The sequence below is a fragment of the Salmo salar genome, chromosome 24 (genome assembly GCF_965601325.2).
Source record: "Salmo salar chromosome 24, fSalSal1, whole genome shotgun sequence".
In the NCBI taxonomy this organism is placed as follows: Eukaryota; Metazoa; Chordata; class Actinopteri; order Salmoniformes; family Salmonidae; genus Salmo; species Salmo salar.
In genome coordinates this window covers 48247058-48270030 of record NC_138314.1, presented here as the reverse complement: position 1 = coordinate 48270030, position 22973 = coordinate 48247058, and the positions used below count along the sequence as shown (strand labels likewise).

Below are 22973 nucleotides of genomic sequence, written 5' to 3'. Positions count from 1 at the left end.
GGTTTTCTAAAGTTAACCAGTTTCACTTAAGGGGTATAATACGAAGGAAGCTAGATTTACTCCGGGTTTTCTAAAGTTAACCAGTTTCACTTAAGGGGTATAATACGAAGGAAGCTAGATTTACTCCGGGTTTTCTAAAGTTAACCAGTTTCACTTAAGGGGTATAATACGAAGGAAGCTAGATTTACTCCGGGTTTTCTAAAGTTAACCAGTTTCACTTAAGGGGTATAATACAAAGGAAGCTAGATTTACTCCGGGTTTTCTAAAGTTAACAAGTTTCACTTAAGGGGTATAATACGAAGGAAGCTAGATTTACTCCGGGTTTTGTAAAGTTAACCAGTTTCACTTAAGGGGTATAATACGAAGGAAGCTAGATTTACTCCGGGTTTTCTAAAGTTAACCAGTTTCACTTAAGGGGTATAATACAAAGGAAGCTAGATTTACCCCGGGTTTTCTAAAGTTAACCAGTTTCACTTAAGGGGTATAATACAAAGGAAGCTAGATTTACCCCGGGTTTTCTAAAGTTAACCAGTTTCACTTAAGGGGTATAATACGAAGGAAGCTAGATTTACTCCGGGTTTTCTAAAGTTAACCAGTTTCACTTAAGGGGTATAATACAAAGGAAGCTAGATTTACTCCGGGTTTTCTAAAGTTAACCAGTTTCACTTAAGGGGTATAATACGAAGGAAGCTAGATTTACTCCGGATTTTGTAAAGTTAACCAGTTTCACTTAAGGGGTATAATACGAAGGAAGCTAGATTTACTCCGGGTTTTCTAAAGTTAACCAGTTTCACTTAAGGGGTATAATACAAAGGAAGCTAGATTTACCCCGGGTTTTCTAAAGTTAACCAGTTTCACTTAAGGGGTATAATACAAAGGAAGCTAGATTTACCCCGGGTTTTCTAAAGTTAACCAGTTTCACTTAAGGGGTATAATACGAAGGAAGCTAGATTTACTCCGGGTTTTGTAAAGTTAACCAGTTTCACTTAAGGGGTATAATACGAAGGAAGCTAGATTTACTCCGGGTTTTCTAAAGTTAACCAGTTTCACTTAAGGGGTATAATACAAAGGAAGCTAGATTTACCCCGGGTTTTCTAAAGTTAACCAGTTTCACTTAAGGGGTATAATACAAAGGAAGCTAGATTTACCCCGGGTTTTCTAAAGTTAACCAGTTTCACTTAAGGGGTATAATACAAAGGAAGCTAGATTTACCCCGGGTTTTCTAAAGTTAACCAGTTTCACTTAAGGGGTATAATACGAAGGAAGCTAGATTTACTCCGGGTTTTCTAAAGTTAACCAGTTTCACTTAAGGGGTATAATACGAAGGAAGCTAGATTTACTCCGGGTTTTCTAAAGTTAACCAGTTTCACTTAAGGGGTATAATACGAAGGAAGCTAGATTTACTCCGGGTTTTCTAAAGTTAACCAGTTTCACTTAAGGGGTATAATACAAAGGAAGCTAGATTTACCCCGGGTTTTCTAAAGTTAACCAGTTTCACTTAAGGGGTATAATACAAAGGAAGCTAGATTTACCCCGGGTTTTCTAAAGTTAACCAGTTTCACTTAAGGGGTATAATACGAAGGAAGCTAGATTTACTCCGGGTTTTGTAAAGTTAACCAGTTTCACTTAAGGGGTATAATACGAAGGAAGCTAGATTTACTCCGGGTTTTCTAAAGTTAACCAGTTTCACTTAAGGGGTATAATACAAAGGAAGCTAGATTTACCCCGGGTTTTCTAAAGTTAACCAGTTTCACTTAAGGGGTATAATACAAAGGAAGCTAGATTTACCCCGGGTTTTCTAAAGTTAACCAGTTTCACTTAAGGGGTATAATACAAAGGAAGCTAGATTTACCCCGGGTTTTCTAAAGTTAACCAGTTTCACTTAAGGGGTATAATACGAAGGAAGCTAGATTTACTCCGGGTTTTCTAAAGTTAACCAGTTTCACTTAAGGGGTATAATACGAAGGAAGCTAGATTTACTCCGGGTTTTCTAAAGTTAACCAGTTTCACTTAAGGGGTATAATACGAAGGAAGCTAGATTTACTCCGGGTTTTCTAAAGTTAACCAGTTTCACTTAAGGGGTATAATACGAAGGAAGCTAGATTTACCCCGGGTTTTCTAAAGTTAACCAGTTTCACTTAAGGGGTATAATACGCAGGAAGCTAGATTTACCCCGGGTTTTCTAAAGTTAACCAGTTTCACTTAAGGGGTATAATACGAAGGAAGCTAGATTTACCCCGGGTTTTCTAAAGTTAACCAGTTTCACTTAAGGGGTATAATACGAAGGAAGCTAGATTTACCCCGGGTTTTCTAAAGTTAACCAGTTTCACTTAAGGGGTATAATACGAAGGAAGCTAGATTTACTCCGGGTTTTCTAAAGTTAACCAGTTTCACTTAAGGGGTATAATACAAAGGAAGCTAGATTTACCCCGGGTTTTCTAAAGTTAACCAGTTTCACTTAAGGGGTATAATACAAAGGAAGCTAGATTTACCCCGGGTTTTCTAAAGTTAACCAGTTTCACTTAAGGGGTATAATACAAAGGAAGCTAGATTTACCCCGGGTTTTCTAAAGTTAACCAGTTTCACTTAAGGGGTATAATACGAAGGAAGCTAGATTTACTCCGGGTTTTCTAAAGTTAACCAGTTTCACTTAAGGGGTATAATACGAAGGAAGCTAGATTTACCCCGGGTTTTCTAAAGTTAACCAGTTTCACTTAAGGGGTATAATACGAAGGAAGCTAGATTTACCCCGGGTTTTCTAAAGTTAACCAGTTTCACTTAAGGGGTATAATACGAAGGAAGCTAGATTTACTCCGGGTTTTCTAAAGTTAACCAGTTTCACTTAAGGGGTATAATACGAAGGAAGCTAGATTTACTCCGGGTTTTCTAAAGTTAACCAGTTTCACTTAAGGGGTATAATACGAAGGAAGCTAGATTTACTCCGGGTTTTCTAAAGTTAACCAGTTTCACTTAAGGGGTATAATACAAAGGAAGCTAGATTTACTCCGGGTTTTCTAAAGTTAACCAGTTTCACTTAAGGGGTATAATACGAAGGAAGCTAGATTTACTCCGGGTTTTGTAAAGTTAACCAGTTTCACTTAAGGGGTATAATACGAAGGAAGCTAGATTTACTCCGGGTTTTCTAAAGTTAACCAGTTTCACTTAAGGGGTATAATACAAAGGAAGCTAGATTTACCCCGGGTTTTCTAAAGTTAACCAGTTTCACTTAAGGGGTATAATACAAAGGAAGCTAGATTTACCCCGGGTTTTCTAAAGTTAACCAGTTTCACTTAAGGGGTATAATACGAAGGAAGCTAGATTTACTCCGGGTTTTCTAAAGTTAACCAGTTTCACTTAAGGGGTATAATACAAAGGAAGCTAGATTTACTCCGGGTTTTCTAAAGTTAACCAGTTTCACTTAAGGGGTATAATACGAAGGAAGCTAGATTTACTCCGGATTTTGTAAAGTTAACCAGTTTCACTTAAGGGGTATAATACGAAGGAAGCTAGATTTACTCCGGGTTTTCTAAAGTTAACCAGTTTCACTTAAGGGGTATAATACAAAGGAAGCTAGATTTACCCCGGGTTTTCTAAAGTTAACCAGTTTCACTTAAGGGGTATAATACAAAGGAAGCTAGATTTACCCCGGGTTTTCTAAAGTTAACCAGTTTCACTTAAGGGGTATAATACGAAGGAAGCTAGATTTACTCCGGGTTTTGTAAAGTTAACCAGTTTCACTTAAGGGGTATAATACGAAGGAAGCTAGATTTACTCCGGGTTTTCTAAAGTTAACCAGTTTCACTTAAGGGGTATAATACAAAGGAAGCTAGATTTACCCCGGGTTTTCTAAAGTTAACCAGTTTCACTTAAGGGGTATAATACAAAGGAAGCTAGATTTACCCCGGGTTTTCTAAAGTTAACCAGTTTCACTTAAGGGGTATAATACAAAGGAAGCTAGATTTACCCCGGGTTTTCTAAAGTTAACCAGTTTCACTTAAGGGGTATAATACGAAGGAAGCTAGATTTACTCCGGGTTTTCTAAAGTTAACCAGTTTCACTTAAGGGGTATAATACGAAGGAAGCTAGATTTACTCCGGGTTTTCTAAAGTTAACCAGTTTCACTTAAGGGGTATAATACGAAGGAAGCTAGATTTACCCCGGGTTTTCTAAAGTTAACCAGTTTCACTTAAGGGGTATAATACGAAGGAAGCTAGATTTACCCCGGGTTTTCTAAAGTTAACCAGTTTCACTTAAGGGGTATAATACGAAGGAAGCTAGATTTACTCCGGGTTTTCTAAAGTTAACCAGTTTCACTTAAGGGGTATAATACGAAGGAAGCTAGATTTACTCCGGGTTTTCTAAAGTTAACCAGTTTCACTTAAGGGGTATAATACGAAGGAAGCTAGATTTACTCCGGGTTTTCTAAAGTTAACCAGTTTCACTTAAGGGGTATAATACAAAGGAAGCTAGATTTACTCCGGGTTTTCTAAAGTTAACCAGTTTCACTTAAGGGGTATAATACGAAGGAAGCTAGATTTACTCCGGGTTTTGTAAAGTTAACCAGTTTCACTTAAGGGGTATAATACGAAGGAAGCTAGATTTACTCCGGGTTTTCTAAAGTTAACCAGTTTCACTTAAGGGGTATAATACAAAGGAAGCTAGATTTACCCCGGGTTTTCTAAAGTTAACCAGTTTCACTTAAGGGGTATAATACAAAGGAAGCTAGATTTACCCCGGGTTTTCTAAAGTTAACCAGTTTCACTTAAGGGGTATAATACGAAGGAAGCTAGATTTACTCCGGGTTTTCTAAAGTTAACCAGTTTCACTTAAGGGGTATAATACAAAGGAAGCTAGATTTACTCCGGGTTTTCTAAAGTTAACCAGTTTCACTTAAGGGGTATAATACGAAGGAAGCTAGATTTACTCCGGATTTTGTAAAGTTAACCAGTTTCACTTAAGGGGTATAATACGAAGGAAGCTAGATTTACTCCGGGTTTTCTAAAGTTAACCAGTTTCACTTAAGGGGTATAATACAAAGGAAGCTAGATTTACCCCGGGTTTTCTAAAGTTAACCAGTTTCACTTAAGGGGTATAATACAAAGGAAGCTAGATTTACCCCGGGTTTTCTAAAGTTAACCAGTTTCACTTAAGGGGTATAATACGAAGGAAGCTAGATTTACTCCGGGTTTTGTAAAGTTAACCAGTTTCACTTAAGGGGTATAATACGAAGGAAGCTAGATTTACTCCGGGTTTTCTAAAGTTAACCAGTTTCACTTAAGGGGTATAATACAAAGGAAGCTAGATTTACCCCGGGTTTTCTAAAGTTAACCAGTTTCACTTAAGGGGTATAATACAAAGGAAGCTAGATTTACCCCGGGTTTTCTAAAGTTAACCAGTTTCACTTAAGGGGTATAATACAAAGGAAGCTAGATTTACCCCGGGTTTTCTAAAGTTAACCAGTTTCACTTAAGGGGTATAATACGAAGGAAGCTAGATTTACTCCGGGTTTTCTAAAGTTAACCAGTTTCACTTAAGGGGTATAATACGAAGGAAGCTAGATTTACCCCGGGTTTTCTAAAGTTAACCAGTTTCACTTAAGGGGTATAATACGAAGGAAGCTAGATTTACCCCGGGTTTTCTAAAGTTAACCAGTTTCACTTAAGGGGTATAATACGAAGGAAGCTAGATTTACTCCGGGTTTTCTAAAGTTAACCAGTTTCACTTAAGGGGTATAATACGAAGGAAGCTAGATTTACCCCGGGTTTTCTAAAGTTAACCAGTTTCACTTAAGGGGTATAATACGAAGGAAGCTAGATTTACTCCGGGTTTTGTAAAGTTAACCAGTTTCACTTAAGGGGTATAATACGAAGGAAGCTAGATTTACTCCGGGTTTTCTAAAGTTAACCAGTTTCACTTAAGGGGTATAATACAAAGGAAGCTAGATTTACCCCGGGTTTTCTAAAGTTAACCAGTTTCACTTAAGGGGTATAATACAAAGGAAGCTAGATTTACCCCGGGTTTTCTAAAGTTAACCAGTTTCACTTAAGGGGTATAATACAAAGGAAGCTAGATTTACCCCGGGTTTTCTAAAGTTAACCAGTTTCACTTAAGGGGTATAATACGAAGGAAGCTAGATTTACTCCGGGTTTTCTAAAGTTAACCAGTTTCACTTAAGGGGTATAATACGAAGGAAGCTAGATTTACCCCGGGTTTTCTAAAGTTAACCAGTTTCACTTAAGGGGTATAATACGAAGGAAGCTAGATTTACCCCGGGTTTTCTAAAGTTAACCAGTTTCACTTAAGGGGTATAATACGAAGGAAGCTAGATTTACTCCGGGTTTTCTAAAGTTAACCAGTTTCACTTAAGGGGTATAATACGAAGGAAGCTAGATTTACTCCGGGTTTTCTAAAGTTAACCAGTTTCACTTAAGGGGTATAATACGAAGGAAGCTAGATTTACTCCGGGTTTTCTAAAGTTAACCAGTTTCACTTAAGGGGTATAATACAAAGGAAGCTAGATTTACTCCGGGTTTTCTAAAGTTAACCAGTTTCACTTAAGGGGTATAATACGAAGGAAGCTAGATTTACTCCGGGTTTTGTAAAGTTAACCAGTTTCACTTAAGGGGTATAATACGAAGGAAGCTAGATTTACTCCGGGTTTTCTAAAGTTAACCAGTTTCACTTAAGGGGTATAATACAAAGGAAGCTAGATTTACCCCGGGTTTTCTAAAGTTAACCAGTTTCACTTAAGGGGTATAATACAAAGGAAGCTAGATTTACCCCGGGTTTTCTAAAGTTAACCAGTTTCACTTAAGGGGTATAATACGAAGGAAGCTAGATTTACTCCGGGTTTTCTAAAGTTAACCAGTTTCACTTAAGGGGTATAATACGAAGGAAGCTAGATTTACTCCGGGTTTTCTAAAGTTAACCAGTTTCACTTAAGGGGTATAATACGAAGGAAGCTAGATTTACTCCGGGTTTTGTAAAGTTAACCAGTTTCACTTAAGGGGTATAATACGAAGGAAGCTAGATTTACTCCGGGTTTTCTAAAGTTAACCAGTTTCACTTAAGGGGTATAATACAAAGGAAGCTAGATTTACCCCGGGTTTTCTAAAGTTAACCAGTTTCACTTAAGGGGTATAATACAAAGGAAGCTAGATTTACCCCGGGTTTTCTAAAGTTAACCAGTTTCACTTAAGGGGTATAATACGAAGGAAGCTAGATTTACTCCGGGTTTTGTAAAGTTAACCAGTTTCACTTAAGGGGTATAATACGAAGGAAGCTAGATTTACTCCGGGTTTTCTAAAGTTAACCAGTTTCACTTAAGGGGTATAATACAAAGGAAGCTAGATTTACCCCGGGTTTTCTAAAGTTAACCAGTTTCACTTAAGGGGTATAATACAAAGGAAGCTAGATTTACCCGGGTTTTCTAAAGTTAACCAGTTTCACTTAAGGGGTATAATACAAAGGAAGCTAGATTTACCCGGGTTTTCTAAAGTTAACCAGTTTCACTTAAGGGGTATAATACGAAGGAAGCTAGATTTACTCCGGGTTTTCTAAAGTTAACCAGTTTCACTTAAGGGGTATAATACGAAGGAAGCTAGATTTACCCCGGGTTTTCTAAAGTTAACCAGTTTCACTTAAGGGGTATAATACGAAGGAAGCTAGATTTACCCGGGTTTTCTAAAGTTAACCAGTTTCACTTAAGGGGTATAATACGAAGGAAGCTAGATTTACCCGGGTTTTCTAAAGTTAACCAGTTTCACTTAAGGGGTATAATACGAAGGAAGCTAGATTTACCCCGGGTTTTCTAAAGTTAACCAGTTTCACTTAAGGGGTATAATACGAAGGAAGCTAGATTTACTCCGGGTTTTCTAAAGTTAACCAGTTTCACTTAAGGGGTATAATACGAAGGAAGCTAGATTTACTCCGGGTTTTCTAAAGTTAACCAGTTTCACTTAAGGGGTATAATACAAAGGAAGCTAGATTTACTCCGGGTTTTCTAAAGTTAACCAGTTTCACTTAAGGGGTATAATACGAAGCTAGATTTACTCCGGGTTTTCTAAAGTTAACCAGTTTCACTTAAGGGGTATAATACGAAGGAAGCTAGATTTACTCCGGGTTTTCTAAAGTTAACCAGTTTCACTTAAGGGGTATAATACGAAGGAAGCTAGATTTACCCCGGGTTTTCTAAAGTTAACCAGTTTCACTTAAGGGGTATAATACGAAGGAAGCTAGATTTACTCCGGGTTTTCTAAAGTTAACCAGTTTCACTTAAGGGGTATAATACGAAGGAAGCTAGATTTACTCCGGGTTTTCTAAAGTTAACCAGTTTCACTTAAGGGGTATAATACCCAGTTTCACTTAAGGGGTATAATACAAAGGAAGCTAGATTTACCCCGGGTTTTCTAAAGTTAACCAGTTTCACTTAAGGGGTATAATACAAAGGAAGCTAGATTTACCCCGGGTTTTCTAAAGTTAACCAGTTTCACTTAAGGGGTATAATACGAAGGAAGCTAGATTTACTCCGGGTTTTCTAAAGTTAACCAGTTTCACTTAAGGGGTATAATACAAAGGAAGCTAGATTTACTCCGGGTTTTCTAAAGTTAACCAGTTTCACTTAAGGGGTATAATACGAAGGAAGCTAGATTTACTCCGGATTTTGTAAAGTTAACCAGTTTCACTTAAGGGGTATAATACGAAGGAAGCTAGATTTACTCCGGGTTTTCTAAAGTTAACCAGTTTCACTTAAGGGGTATAATACAAAGGAAGCTAGATTTACCCCGGGTTTTCTAAAGTTAACCAGTTTCACTTAAGGGGTATAATACAAAGGAAGCTAGATTTACCCCGGGTTTTCTAAAGTTAACCAGTTTCACTTAAGGGGTATAATACGAAGGAAGCTAGATTTACTCCGGGTTTTGTAAAGTTAACCAGTTTCACTTAAGGGGTATAATACGAAGGAAGCTAGATTTACTCCGGGTTTTCTAAAGTTAACCAGTTTCACTTAAGGGGTATAATACAAAGGAAGCTAGATTTACCCCGGGTTTTCTAAAGTTAACCAGTTTCACTTAAGGGGTATAATACAAAGGAAGCTAGATTTACCCCGGGTTTTCTAAAGTTAACCAGTTTCACTTAAGGGGTATAATACAAAGGAAGCTAGATTTACCCCGGGTTTTCTAAAGTTAACCAGTTTCACTTAAGGGGTATAATACGAAGGAAGCTAGATTTACTCCGGGTTTTCTAAAGTTAACCAGTTTCACTTAAGGGGTATAATACGAAGGAAGCTAGATTTACCCCGGGTTTTCTAAAGTTAACCAGTTTCACTTAAGGGGTATAATACGAAGGAAGCTAGATTTACCCCGGGTTTTCTAAAGTTAACCAGTTTCACTTAAGGGGTATAATACGAAGGAAGCTAGATTTACTCCGGGTTTTCTAAAGTTAACCAGTTTCACTTAAGGGGTATAATACGAAGGAAGCTAGATTTACCCGGGTTTTCTAAAGTTAACCAGTTTCACTTAAGGGGTATAATACGAAGGAAGCTAGATTTACTCCGGGTTTTGTAAAGTTAACCAGTTTCACTTAAGGGGTATAATACGAAGGAAGCTAGATTTACTCCGGGTTTTCTAAAGTTAACCAGTTTCACTTAAGGGGTATAATACAAAGGAAGCTAGATTTACCCCGGGTTTTCTAAAGTTAACCAGTTTCACTTAAGGGGTATAATACAAAGGAAGCTAGATTTACCCCGGGTTTTCTAAAGTTAACCAGTTTCACTTAAGGGGTATAATACAAAGGAAGCTAGATTTACCCCGGGTTTTCTAAAGTTAACCAGTTTCACTTAAGGGGTATAATTCGAAGGAAGCTAGATTTACTCCGGGTTTTCTAAAGTTAACCAGTTTCACTTAAGGGGTATAATACGAAGGAAGCTAGATTTACCCCGGGTTTTCTAAAGTTAACCAGTTTCACTTAAGGGGTATAATACGAAGGAAGCTAGATTTACCCCGGGTTTTCTAAAGTTAACCAGTTTCACTTAAGGGGTATAATACGAAGGAAGCTAGATTTACTCCGGGTTTTCTAAAGTTAACCAGTTTCACTTAAGGGGTATAATACGAAGGAAGCTAGATTTACTCCGGGTTTTCTAAAGTTAACCAGTTTCACTTAAGGGGTATAATACGAAGGAAGCTAGATTTACTCCGGGTTTTCTAAAGTTAACCAGTTTCACTTAAGGGGTATAATACAAAGGAAGCTAGATTTACTCCGGGTTTTCTAAAGTTAACCAGTTTCACTTAAGGGGTATAATACGAAGGAAGCTAGATTTACTCCGGGTTTTGTAAAGTTAACCAGTTTCACTTAAGGGGTATAATACGAAGGAAGCTAGATTTACTCCGGGTTTTCTAAAGTTAACCAGTTTCACTTAAGGGGTATAATACGAAGGAAGCTAGATTTACCCCGGGTTTTCTAAAGTTAACCAGTTTCACTTAAGGGGTATAATACGAAGGAAGCTAGATTTACCCCGGGTTTTCTAAAGTTAACCAGTTTCACTTAAGGGGTATAATACGAAGGAAGCTAGATTTACTCCGGGTTTTCTAAAGTTAACCAGTTTCACTTAAGGGGTATAATACGAAGGAAGCTAGATTTACCCCGGGTTTTCTAAAGTTAACCAGTTTCACTTAAGGGGTATAATACGAAGGAAGCTAGATTTACTCCGGGTTTTCTAAAGTTAACCAGTTTCATTTAGCTTCAAAGCTCCAGCTCAGGCGTTTTCCGTACTATGATGGTGTGTGTGTGTGTGTTGCTCGGCTTGTTATATACAGGGCAAACCCGTTTTGGTCATTTCTGCTAACTATGTCTTACAAATAAATTAATCGCAGCACGTTTTTGGACTGGACTCATTCTGACAGTTTTTACTTACTTAATAAGTACAATACCATTGGAAATTAATGTTGAATAAATGTATATTCCTATAAATTTAAGTTGGAAATGATGCTTCCTGTTGACAAGACATTTTGATCAATAGCCCAATTCAAATACCGTTTTAATATGTCCGAATCAGTAACCAATATGCACAAACAGTTTGTTTATTGAGAACCTAAACATAGTGTATCTACACATACATGTGCAACAATAGTAATCATATTTAAGCTTGCACCTTAGAACCAACACATGCAAGAAAAACCCTGTTGTTTTGAAAAGTGACAATAAATCGATGATATCGATTGTAAGGGGGGGGGGGGGGGGAAATCGGGTTGTACAAGCTGTTAAAACTAACACTACGTCCCTGGTTAGAGCACAACCTGCAGAAAACAGCTAGCTACATAGCCTTTGAAGTGTTGCGTTTGGATTCAAGTAAATGTAATGCAATATTTAGTTGTTGTTTGTTAATCACTTCCATCGATGTCACACTGAAATCAATAGAACAGGGGGCAAACTTTTGTGGTGTAGCGCTGTTTAAACTAACCCTATTTATTCAGTCTACACAGGAATGTGGAATAACCTATATATGGTTGGTTTGATGAGAATTTACATTAGGCTTATATCTATATTTAGGCATGTTGATTTTTTTTTGGGGGGGGGGGGGGCTGTCATCAGGGAAAAGGTAACAATCCACGTTTTGCCCCCTGTTCATTAACTTAAACGAATCACAACGCGACATATAGTTTATCAACAGTGACTAGTTTGGCTGCTATTTTAAGTAATAGTTTGCTTGTCAAATCCATGTATTGCTGTGTGGCTTTTAATTTACTTTTATAGAGAGACGATTTTCCGTGCCATTTCATTAACTCTACGTTCCAAGTGGTTCTATGTGTGACGAAAATCAATGGTACAAAAAAAAAACCCAAATATATTTACGTTTTAATAAGCAATCAATCTTATGTCCATTGTGATGTTAGTATAAACTTTTATACCAACGTCACCAATCTGAAGTCAAAAGGATGTGTAATTCCACTACATTTTGTGAGGTGAAAATGCAAGCTTTGTACTGTACTGCTGTCACATTTTTCCGTTTATATGACCCCCCTTTACAAACAGGCCCATTTTTACCAAGTTCTTGCCTGCACACACCTTTTACACATCCCGTATGCATGCCTGCGTGGTGGTAGTGGTTGGGGTCTATTTTAATAAATCCATTTCAAGATACAGCATGAAAAATAAATCCATTAGTAATTTGTTTCGGTAGGTCCTAAGAAACATAAGATTTAATGTATTTAATTAAAAAATATATAATAGAATAGCATATTTAGAGTTTTATTAAGGCCTATGTTTACGAGTCTGTACAGCCATGGCTGCGCCATCCAAATGAAATGAATATTTCGTTATTTTGTTCATTAAACAGACCAGGCACACCTACCCGATCAAAGTCAACACACTAGGGCTGTCCCTGGCTAAAAAAAAATCTTAGTCGACCGAAAGTCGTCAGTTCTTGGTCAATTTTGTTTTTAACTTGTTTTTAATAAAATCAACAATATAGGCATTAAGCTTGTCTGATGCTTTAAGCGCACTTTGTGATGAAATAAGACACACATGACTCGAGGAAACCAGAGATCAAGACCTGACCCACTCCTTCTGGCTTTCGTAGATTCAGCTGCTACTCTCCTGAAGTTGCCGGTAATAGGCTACGCTGTAATAGGCCGCGCTGTAATAGGCCGCGCTGTAATAGGCCACGCTGTAATAGGCCACGCTGTTATGGGCCACGCTGTAGTAGGCCGCGGTGTAATAGGCTGCGCTGTTATAAGCCGCGCTGTAATAGGCTACACATGGAGTCTGTAACCTTTCTCAGATGGAAACATTGTATCAACTATTCATTTGGGTCTGCCCTGAAGGTCATGCTAGTAAACTTGCAACATTGTATAAAATATTCTGGGCCCACAGTTTCCTGCAACAGTGTTCTCGGGAATATTCTGGGCCCACAGTGTCCTGCAACAGTGAGCTCGGGAATATTCTGGGCCCACAGTTTCCTGCACCAGTGAGCTCGGGAATATTCTGGGCCCACAGTTTCCTGCACCAGTGAGCTCGGGAATATTCTGGGCCCACAGTTTCCTGCACCAGTGAGCTCGGGACAGACACAGCTGTAGTCTATTTGCGCAAGGGATCAGAGCATGACATTGTTCCCTTTCACACTGAGTGGTTATTGAAAGGGAGAGAGCTGGAAATATTTTCCAAATGCATTGAGGAGCTACTGTTGTTGTTCTCAATGGATGTAAAAACAGACTCTTAAAACTCTCACTATTTTTGCTGGCTGTTTTTTGAGGTGAAGAAAACATTACTTTGAGAAACTCCACAGCTCATTAAATGGTGTTTTAAGCCAATCAGAAACACGATCAGATCCCCAAATGGGCACATTTATATGCCTACATTTGCGTGCAGGCGAGGTAGCTTTATAGGTCGCCTTCTATGTGTAATCGGGTACGTGTCTTTACGCCTCGATCACGCCGACAGCGTGGATTTATTGGATTTGGATTTATCAAACGAATGCCTTAAAACTGTCTGCGTAGACGGTTTGACAGAAATGGTAGCAGAAAGGTGAAGGTTGAATTTTTTGTTTGCAGACATATCCAGATGACACTACGTAAGTCTTATCGGTGTGGGCTTTATGTCCATTGTTGACAGGAGTGCTCCAAACGAAAGACCATGACAACATTTTAAAAATACAACTCACGAATGGAATGGAATGAAATAAACCGAAACTTGTTTCTCACAAGTGTATGCATAGGTTGTGCGCTTTGCAAACAATGTGTCCACTTTGAAAATGAGAATGGTATAAGACTGGAATAAGTAATATATATTAAATTAATTAACAGAAATGGCCTTAATAACCAAACAAACATTTTTAAATGATAAAATTATAGGATTTAAAGGTGAAGTTGCTTGTCACAGTTATTAATAAGCATGCACCCATTTAAAGAAAATTGCCAAAAAAAAAGAAATTGAACAATTTTATGATTTGAGAGGGATGAGGCAAATAAGTCTGTCTGAACAACCGATTGGCAAACGTACGATAAATTTGAGAAATCATGTGAATAAACTGAATAAAAAGAAGTAACAACTACACTATGAAGCAAAAAAATAAATTCTATAAAGAATGATAGTAAAAAAGCTTTGTAGCACCTTCTATGAAACTTTGAGTAAAAAAAGTCAAACTCTGCTCTATCATTCATTGACTCAAGACGGCTCACCACAAAACCCACTGATATTTCCAACTACATTAATCTTTTTTTTTTATTGGCAAGATTAGCAAACTTAGACATGCCAGCAACAAACGCTGACGCTACACATCCAAGTATAACTGATAAAATTATGAAAGACAAGCATCGTAATTCTGAATTCTGTAAAGTGAGTGTGGAAGAGGTGAAAAAAATGGTTGTCTATCAACAATAACAAGCCACCGGGGTTTGACAATCTGGATGGAAAATTACTGAGGATAATAGCAGACCATATTGCCACTCCTATTTGCCACATCTTCAATTTAAGCCTACTAGAAAGTGTGTCCCCTCAGGCCTGGAGGGAAGCTAAAGTCATTCCACTACCCAAGAATAGTAAAGCCCCCTTTACTGGCTCAAATAGCCGACCAATCAGCCTGTCACCAACCCTTAGTAAACTTCTGGGGGGAAAATTCTGTTTGTCCAGATACAATGCTATTTTACAGTTAACAAATGAACAACAGACTTTCAGCACGCTTATAGGGAAGGACACTCAACAAGCACACCACTTACACAAATGACTGATGATTGGCTGAGAGAAATTTATAAAAGTTATTGTGGGGGCTGTTTTGTTAGACTTCAGTGCGGCTTTTGACATTATCGATCATAGTCTGCTGCTGGTAAAACGTATGCGTTATGGCTTTACACCCCGTGCTATAATGACTTTACACCCCCTGCTATAATGACTTTACACCCCCTGCTATAATGACTTTACACCCCCTGCTATAATGGCTTTAAACCCCCTGCTATAATGGCTTTACACCCCCTGCTATAATGGCTTTAAACCCCCTGCTATAATGGCTTTACACCCCCTGCTATAATGGCTTTACACCCCCTGCTATAATGGCTTTACACCCCCTGCTATAATGGCTTTAAACCACCTGCTATAATGTGGATAAAGAGTTACCTGTCTAACAGAACACAGAGGGTGTTCTTTAATGGAAGCCTCTCCAACATAATCCAGGTAGAATCAGGAATTCCCCAGGGCTGCTATCTAGGCCCCTTGCTTTTTTTCATCCTGATACAGCCAGCAACATTGTATAAAATATTCTGGGCCCTCAGTTTCCTGCTGAACCCACCCCTCTGGCAGGAGGTGCTGAACCCACCCCTCTGGCAGGAAGTGTGCTGAACCCACCCCTCTGGCAGGAAGTGTGCTGAACCCACCCCTCTGGCAGGAAGTGTGCTGAACCTCTTAACTGGGAGGAGGCTAAAGAGACTCAGCTCATTCTGTAAGAGCTGTACTGTGTTCTGACTTGACCGTAGGCCCATATGTGGAAGAGGTACTGTGTTCTGACTTGACCGTAGGCCCATATGTGGAAGAGGTACTGTGTTCTGACTTGACCGTAGGCCCATATGTGGAAGAGGTACTGTGTTCTGACTTGACCGTAGGCCCATATGTGGAAGAGGTACTGTGTTCTGACTTGACCGTAGGCCCATATGTGGAAGAGGTACTGTGTTCTGACTTGACCGTAGGCCCATATGTGGAAGAGGTACTGTGTTCTGACTTGACTGTAGGATTGGCTTCAGTCCAGACTCCAGACCTAGATAGCCTAGTGGTGTTACAATCTGTTATGTGTTGTTGCTTTCAAACCGTTATATAGGGCCGTTGTGGTGACCGTATTACCGCCATAACCAGCGGTCATGAGTCATGGCCGCAGTTAAAATTCCATGTGGCCGTTGAGTCACGGTAATCTCCTCTTATGCACTCAGGACATGCCTTGGTAGTATTCAACTCACTAATGGCCTGGTACTCAGGGCTCTATTGTCCCTCCATCAGGTCCTAATGGCCTGGTACTCAGGGCTCTATTGTCCCTCCATCAGGTCCTAATGGCCTGGTACTCAGGGCTCTATTGTCCCTCCATCAGGTCCTAATGGCCTGGTACTCAGGGCTCTATTGTCCCTCCATCAGGTCCTAATGGCCTGGTACTCAAGGCTCTATTGTCCCTCCATCAGGTCCTAATGGCCTGGTACTCAGGGCTCTATTGTCCCTCCATCAGGTCCTAATGGCCTGGTACTCAGGGCTCTATTGTCCCTCCATCAGGTCCTAATGGCCTGGTACTCAGGGCTCTATTGTCCCTCCATCAGGTCCTAATGGCCTGGTACTCAGGGCTCTATTGTCCCTCCATCAGGTCCTAATGGCCTGGTACTCAGGGCTCTATTGTCCCTCCGTTAGGTCCTAATGGCCTGGTACTCAGGGCTCTATTGTCCCTCCGTTAGGTCCTAATGGCCTGGTACTCAGGGCTCTATTGTCCCTCCGTCAGGTCCTAATGGCCTGGTACTCAGGGCTCTATTGTCCCTCCGTCAGGTCCTAATGGCCTGGTACTCAGGGCTCTATTGTCCCTCCATCAGGTCCTAATGGCCTGGTACTCAGGGCTCTATTGTCCCTCCATCAGGTCCTAATGGCCTGGTACTCAGGGCTCTATTGTCCCTCCGTCAGGTCCTAATGGCCTGGTACTCAGGGCTCTATTGTCCCTCCGTTAGGTCCTAATGGCCTGGTACTCAGGGCTCTATTGTCCCTCCGTTAGGTCCTAATGGCCTGGGACTCTGGGCTACGTTGTCTTTTTAACCACTCTGAAATCGATGTAATGGAAATTCATATCATATGCTTATCAAAACAGGTATTGTTCTTTTAGAACTCACCTCGCTGTGATGATCAATTTAAAGGAAGAAAGAAGGTTCAGCAACAGGTTGAAACCGAGTGGGAAAATATTGTCATTGTGGATGTTGTTTTAAAAGACTAACAATGAAATGGACAATACTTGACTACGATGATGATTAAATTCAAAAAAAACATTCCAACGCATATTACAGCTTATGCATATGACGGGTGGGAAAGAAAAGGATATTAAATCATTATTATTCCGTTGGTTATACATAGCCTACTGCATATTAAGCACCGCTGAAAAACAAAAATAACTGATTTTCATTGATCTAGCCTATATTCTAAAATTAAACAAATTCTAGTAATTGCCTTTTTTTTTGAAATTTTTTTTGTTGTTGAGTGTAGACTGTTATTATGTATACTGGATGGACTGATTACCTTATGTTACGCTGCACGTTCTATCCACACGTCTTGTTGATGCTGTTGGTTCATTGATTGCGCGTGGCGGCTTACAGAGTTAGCCTAGAATTAGTGAATTCGTATTTGAATAGGATATCTTGTCTGCTAAATGAACAAGCCTACAGCCTATGGCAAAGAGCGTAGCTAGATAACGTTCAAGTAATTAGGACCAATTTATATTCTGAAATCTGAACTACGTTTTCCTCATATCGTTCTTTCTTTACACCTACCTTAAAATAAATAATGGGTTTATTGTTATGGGTTTATATTAAATTGATTTATTAAACTTGTTAAAACGTCGACGTTCCAGAAGCTTCTATGTGAGGAGGCCTGGAGATACTAAACGTGTTTGGTAATTAACGGTTAATTACCTTGAAACCGGCAGTCAGACAATAACCGACTGACAAAATGTGATTACCGCCACAGCCCTACACTCATAGAGGGGTCACCGTGGGGTCACATCTGGGGTCACATCTGGGGTCATATCAGGGGTCACCGTGGGGTCACATCAGGGGTCACCGTGGGGTCACATCAGGGGTCACAGTGGGGTCACATCTGGGGTCATATCAGGGGTCACAGTGGGGTCACACTGGGGTCACATCTGGGGTCATATCAGGGGTCACAGTCAGCAGTCACACGGGCATTAGTCTCCTAAGACAGCAGGCTGACCACTGTGATCCTATCTGTTCAGAGAGTGAAGGCTACAGGACGGCTCGGTGATCTGCATGCTCACTCGCGCGCACACACACACACCCTGTCCTCCTCTCTCAGGCCTGTGTTGCAGCTTCCTCCCACCCACCCACACACACACACCCTGTCCTCCTCTCTCAGGCCTGTGTTGCAGCTTCCTCCCACCCACCCACACACACACACCCTGTCCTCCTCTCTCAGGCCTGTGTTGCAGCTTCCTCACACCCACCCACCCACTCACCCCCTGTCGTCCTCTCTCAGGCCTGTGTTGCAGCTTCCTCCCACCCACCCACACACACACACCCTGTCCTCCTCTCTCAGGCCTGTGTTGCAGCTTCCTCCCACCCACCCACACACACACACCCTGTCCTCCTCTCTCAGGCCTGTGTTGCAGCTTCCTCACACCCACCCACCCACTCACCCCCTGTCGTCCTCTCTCAGGCCTGTGTTGCAGCTTCCTCCCACCCACCCACACACACACACCCTGTCCTCCTCTCTCAGGCCTGTGTTGCAGCTTCCTCCCACCCACCCACACACACACACCCTGTCCTCCTCTCTCAGGCCTGTGTTGCAGCTTCCTCACACCCACCCACCCACTCACCCCCTGTCGTCCTCTCTCAGGGCTACACGTCGTTCTGGAATGACTGCATCTCGTCGGGGCTGCGTGGCTGCATGCTCATAGAGCTGGCTATCAGAGGACGACTACAGCTGGAGGCCTGCGGCATGAGGAGGAAAAGCCTACTCGCCAGGAAGGTAGGGAATCTTGATCAACAGACCTCTCTTAAGTGGCGGCAACGTAGCCTAGTGGTTACAGAGCGTTGGACTAAGTAACCGGAAGGTTGCAAGATCGAATCCCCGAACTGACAAGGTATAAAATCTGTCGTTCTGCCCCCTGAGCAGGGCAGTTTTAACCCACTGTTCCTAGACCGTCATTGAAAATAAGAATTTGTTCTTAACTGACTTGCCTGGTTAAATAAAGGTAAACATAAAAAATGTGTGTGTTGCCAGTGACTTTGGCTCTGGATATTACGTTTACATTTGAGTCATTTAGCAGACACTCTTATCCAGAGCGACTTACAGTAGTGAATGCATACATTTCATTTCATGCATTTTTTGTACTGGCCCCCCCCGTGGGAATCGAACCCACAACCCTGGCGTTGCACACACCATGCTCTACCAACTGAGCCATTTACTGATTTAAATTGCTCTTACTTAATTAATTTGGTTTCCTAATTCAAATGAATCTCAGAGGGGCATCATTTAAGGGTTTTGATATAGAGAGAGAGACCCCTTTGAATGAACTCCTATCAGTACTTACCATTAACCTGTTATACCATTTTTAATCCTCTATCAACAACAGTCAATTTACTACATTCTCATTCTGAGTGGCCGTCGAGCTCTCAGACCTGGGAGAGTCCAATCGTTCGTGAAGGACTTCAATGCAACAACAACGGATTTGAATTCAAAACTTTTATTACTAAGACTAAAAGATTGAAAATGAGAAAGATACAGTTGTCTAAACAGACCCGATGGAATGGGGTACAATCGCTGACGTGGGGAACTCTACAAATCAATTGAATAGTTTGATGTAGCCTATTGACAGGCAGAGTACAGGCAACACGTTAACAAGACTTTGGAGAATTTATAAAAAAAAAAAATTCGTGAGAACAGGAGAAGTGTTGAGAGACTACTACATCAGTAAAACTTCACAGTCTGTGACACTAAAAGTTCCCTAATCAGGGGTTAACAGGCCCGGGTTACAGGTTAACACCCTCTGTGGACAGTGCACAGGACAATATTGGTTATTGATATGTCAATCCAACTAACGGTCTTACAGTAATCAGCGTCTGCCACCACTTTCACACAGACACAGCGTCACCCAAAGGGAAATCAAATGCAGTGATGTATTTACAGCTGATTTGTCATTTGGTTCAGTTGGGTTTTTCTGATTTGACAAAGATGAAACGGGGGAAAGATCAGTGTTTCTGACAGCTGGGTTTGCAGCCCGAAGAAGCTTTTTTTTTTTTTCCTTCGTCGGAGCTCACGCGTCGGAGCCCACGAGTTGTTGAGAGATGGCAGAGGGGACCTGTTCTCTTTATTTCTCAGACTCGAGTCCTCAAATCTGTTCAGTCCAAAGATATAAAGTTTAAGGCACTTAAGGTGCAGTGGAATGTTCTGGTCCTCTTAGGGAAAGATATATATATATAACCCAGCGGGTCGTCGTGAGTGAACAGAGTGTTCCTCGGCCAAGTTCCTCTCGGATGATTCTTCTGTCTGAGTTGGATAATGCTTCCTCGATCTGAGTTTTGGGTTTCCAAGGAGATGGGATCATTTTGTCCCATGGATGTGGCCTTGCCTTAAAGAACTTGATTCTAGTTTCTGGCTAGTAAAGGCCTCTAATTTATAGGGAGATGGATAGTGCCATTGGTACCGCCTCGTTGATTGTAAGGATTCAGCATAGCAAAACCTGAGACTTGTTCACAGGACGTTTTTTTGTTGTTATCCTTCATTCCCCATGATGAAGAACGTAGCCTGTACGGTACAGACATGACCTTGGTTCCTTTACACACTCTGTATGCTACAGTAAAATCACCATTAAACCCTCTTTTAATGACAGGAAAATCAGAAGAAAGATATTCAAGTAATATCAACCAATATCAAGATATATTTTTATATTTTATTTAACTAGACGAGTCAGTTAAAAAGACATTCTTATTTCCAATGACGGCCAAACCCCGGACGACACTGGGCCAAAATTGTAAGGCGCCCTATGGGACTCGGCCGGATGTGATACAGCCTGGAATCGAACCAGGGACTGTAGTGACGCCTCTTGCACCGAGATGCCAGTGTCTTAGACCGCTGCGCCACTCGGCAGCCGAAGAAAGCGTGTTTAAACGTCCTTTTTACGCCCTTGGCGCAGTTTTGTCTTTGTTACAAAGAGAAACAATTCCTGACTTTCCTCTTTATGACACACACCACTAGACGCACTGCTGAACTTTGCAGTGGATTCTGTCTCCCGACCTGCACGGTTCCTGAAGTGAAGAGCAGTTTCGAACCACCTGGTGATATTTTTATTTTTTATTTTTGAACCACTAAACAACTATTGATTTAAAACCAATGAGAGTTACCGCAAGTCGCAAAGACAACAGGAGCTGCCTCCACTATTCCAGCACCATTTCAGCATCAACGTGACAACTAAAAGATACCAAAAAAACTATTTAGTCCTGTCGACATAAGCTAAATATGATCTGGCTGTCTATGGTTCTGATTTCTGTTTGTGTGTGCGTTCCTTCGTGCAAGTAGAAGAAAAAAAAAACATGTAGAGTGATGCCAATGCCATTCTCTCTTTCATGTTTCTGTTAGTGATGTATGCTCTCCGAAACAATTTGATAGGAGAGAAGCCAAATCCAGTGATGTATGCTCTGAAAACAATTTGATAGGAGAGAAGCCAAATCCAGTGATGTATGCTCTGAAAACAATTTGATAGGAGAGAAGCCAAATCCAGTGATGTATGCTCTGAAAACAATTTGATAGGAGAGAAGCCAAATCCAAGCTAGCTTCCATTGACACACCTTTTTTTTTTCCCCCTCCCCCCACCAGGACGACCAATCATTTGAGCTTGCTCAGTTTAGCTCAAAGCTGATTAGCAACATTTTTGCTCGTTTTTTTTGTTTGTTGTCAAGTGAGGCCAGATGCTCACTGGCTTCCCTTGGCAACAAAAGAAATACAATAAAAAGACAATGGACAAGAAAGTATTCTCCTGCTGATTCTGACTTGTATTTAGTCTAGAAGTTGTGTTCTGACTGTGTGGTTGTCTCATCTCTAGCGGATCTATAGGTCATTGAGTGGCAGTACAGGTTGTGTTTTCATTCTGTCTCGTTGTATTGGTGTCTCCTAGGTGATCTGTAAGTCAGACGCTCCGACGGGAGACGTGCTATTGGACGAGGCTCTGAAACACGTGAAGGAGACCCAGCCCTCAGAGACGGTGCAGAGCTGGATCGAGCTGCTCAGCGGTGAGTGGTCTCAGCCAATCAGAGGTTTACTGTTAACAGAGTGGTCTCAGCCAATCAGAGGTTTACTGCTAACAGAGTGGTCTCAGCCAATCAGAGGTTTACTGCTAACAGAGTGGTCTCAGCCAATCAGAGGTTTACTGTTAACAGAGTGTTCTCAGCCAATCAGAGGTTTACTGTTAACAGAGTGGTCTCAGCCAATCAGAGGTTTACTGTTAACAGAGTGGTCTCAGCCACCAGAGGTTTACTGTTAACAGAGTGGTCTCAGCCAATCAGAGGTTTACTGTTAACAGAGTGGTCTCAACCAATCAGAGGTTTACTGCTAACAGAGTGGTCTCAGCCAATCAGAGGTTTACTGTTAACAGAGTGGTCTCAGCCACCAGAGGTTTACTGTTAACAGAGTGGTCTCAGCCAATCAGAGGTTTACTGTTAACAGAGTGGTCTCAACCAATCAGAGGTTTACTGCTAACAGAGTGGTCTCAGCTAATCAGAGGTTTACTGTTAACAGAGTGGTCTCAGCCAATCAGAGGTTTACTGCTAACAGAGTGGTCTCAACCAATCAGAGGTTTACTGCTAACAGAGTGGTCTCAACCAATCAGAGGTTTACTGCTAACAGAGTGGTCTCAGCCAATCAGAGGTTTACTGTTAACAGAGTGGTCTCAGCCAATCAGAGGTTTACTACTAACAGAGTGGTCTCAACCAATCAGAGGTTTACTGTTAACAGAGTGGTCTCAACCAATCAGAGGTTTACTGCTAACAGAGTGGTCTCAGCCAATCAGAGGTTTACTGTTAACAGAGTGGTCTCAGCCAATCAGAGGTTTACTACTAACAGAGTGGTCTCAGCCAATCAGAGGTTTACTGTTAACAGAGTGGTCTCAGCCAATCAGAGGTTTACTGCTAACAGAGTGGGCTCAGCCACCAGAGGTTTACTGTTAACAGAGTGGTCTCAGCCACCAATCAGAGGTTTACTGTTAACAGAGTGGTCTCAGCCAATCAGAGGTTTACTGTTAACAGAGT

The 22973-nt window shown here is 40.9% G+C and overlaps 1 protein-coding gene across 1 annotated transcript in view; it reads left to right on the top strand.

The window, feature by feature from the left end:
- LOC106585968 (Golgi phosphoprotein 3) overlaps positions 1 to 22973 on the top strand; it is a 48531-nt gene that overhangs the window by 8003 nt on the left and 17555 nt on the right. Inside the window, exons 2-3 of the mRNA XM_045706722.2 lie at positions 18568 to 18699; positions 21845 to 21959. Coding sequence (XP_045562678.2) covers positions 18568 to 18699; positions 21845 to 21959 — 247 coding nt within the window. The remainder of the gene's footprint in view (positions 1 to 18567; positions 18700 to 21844; positions 21960 to 22973) is intronic.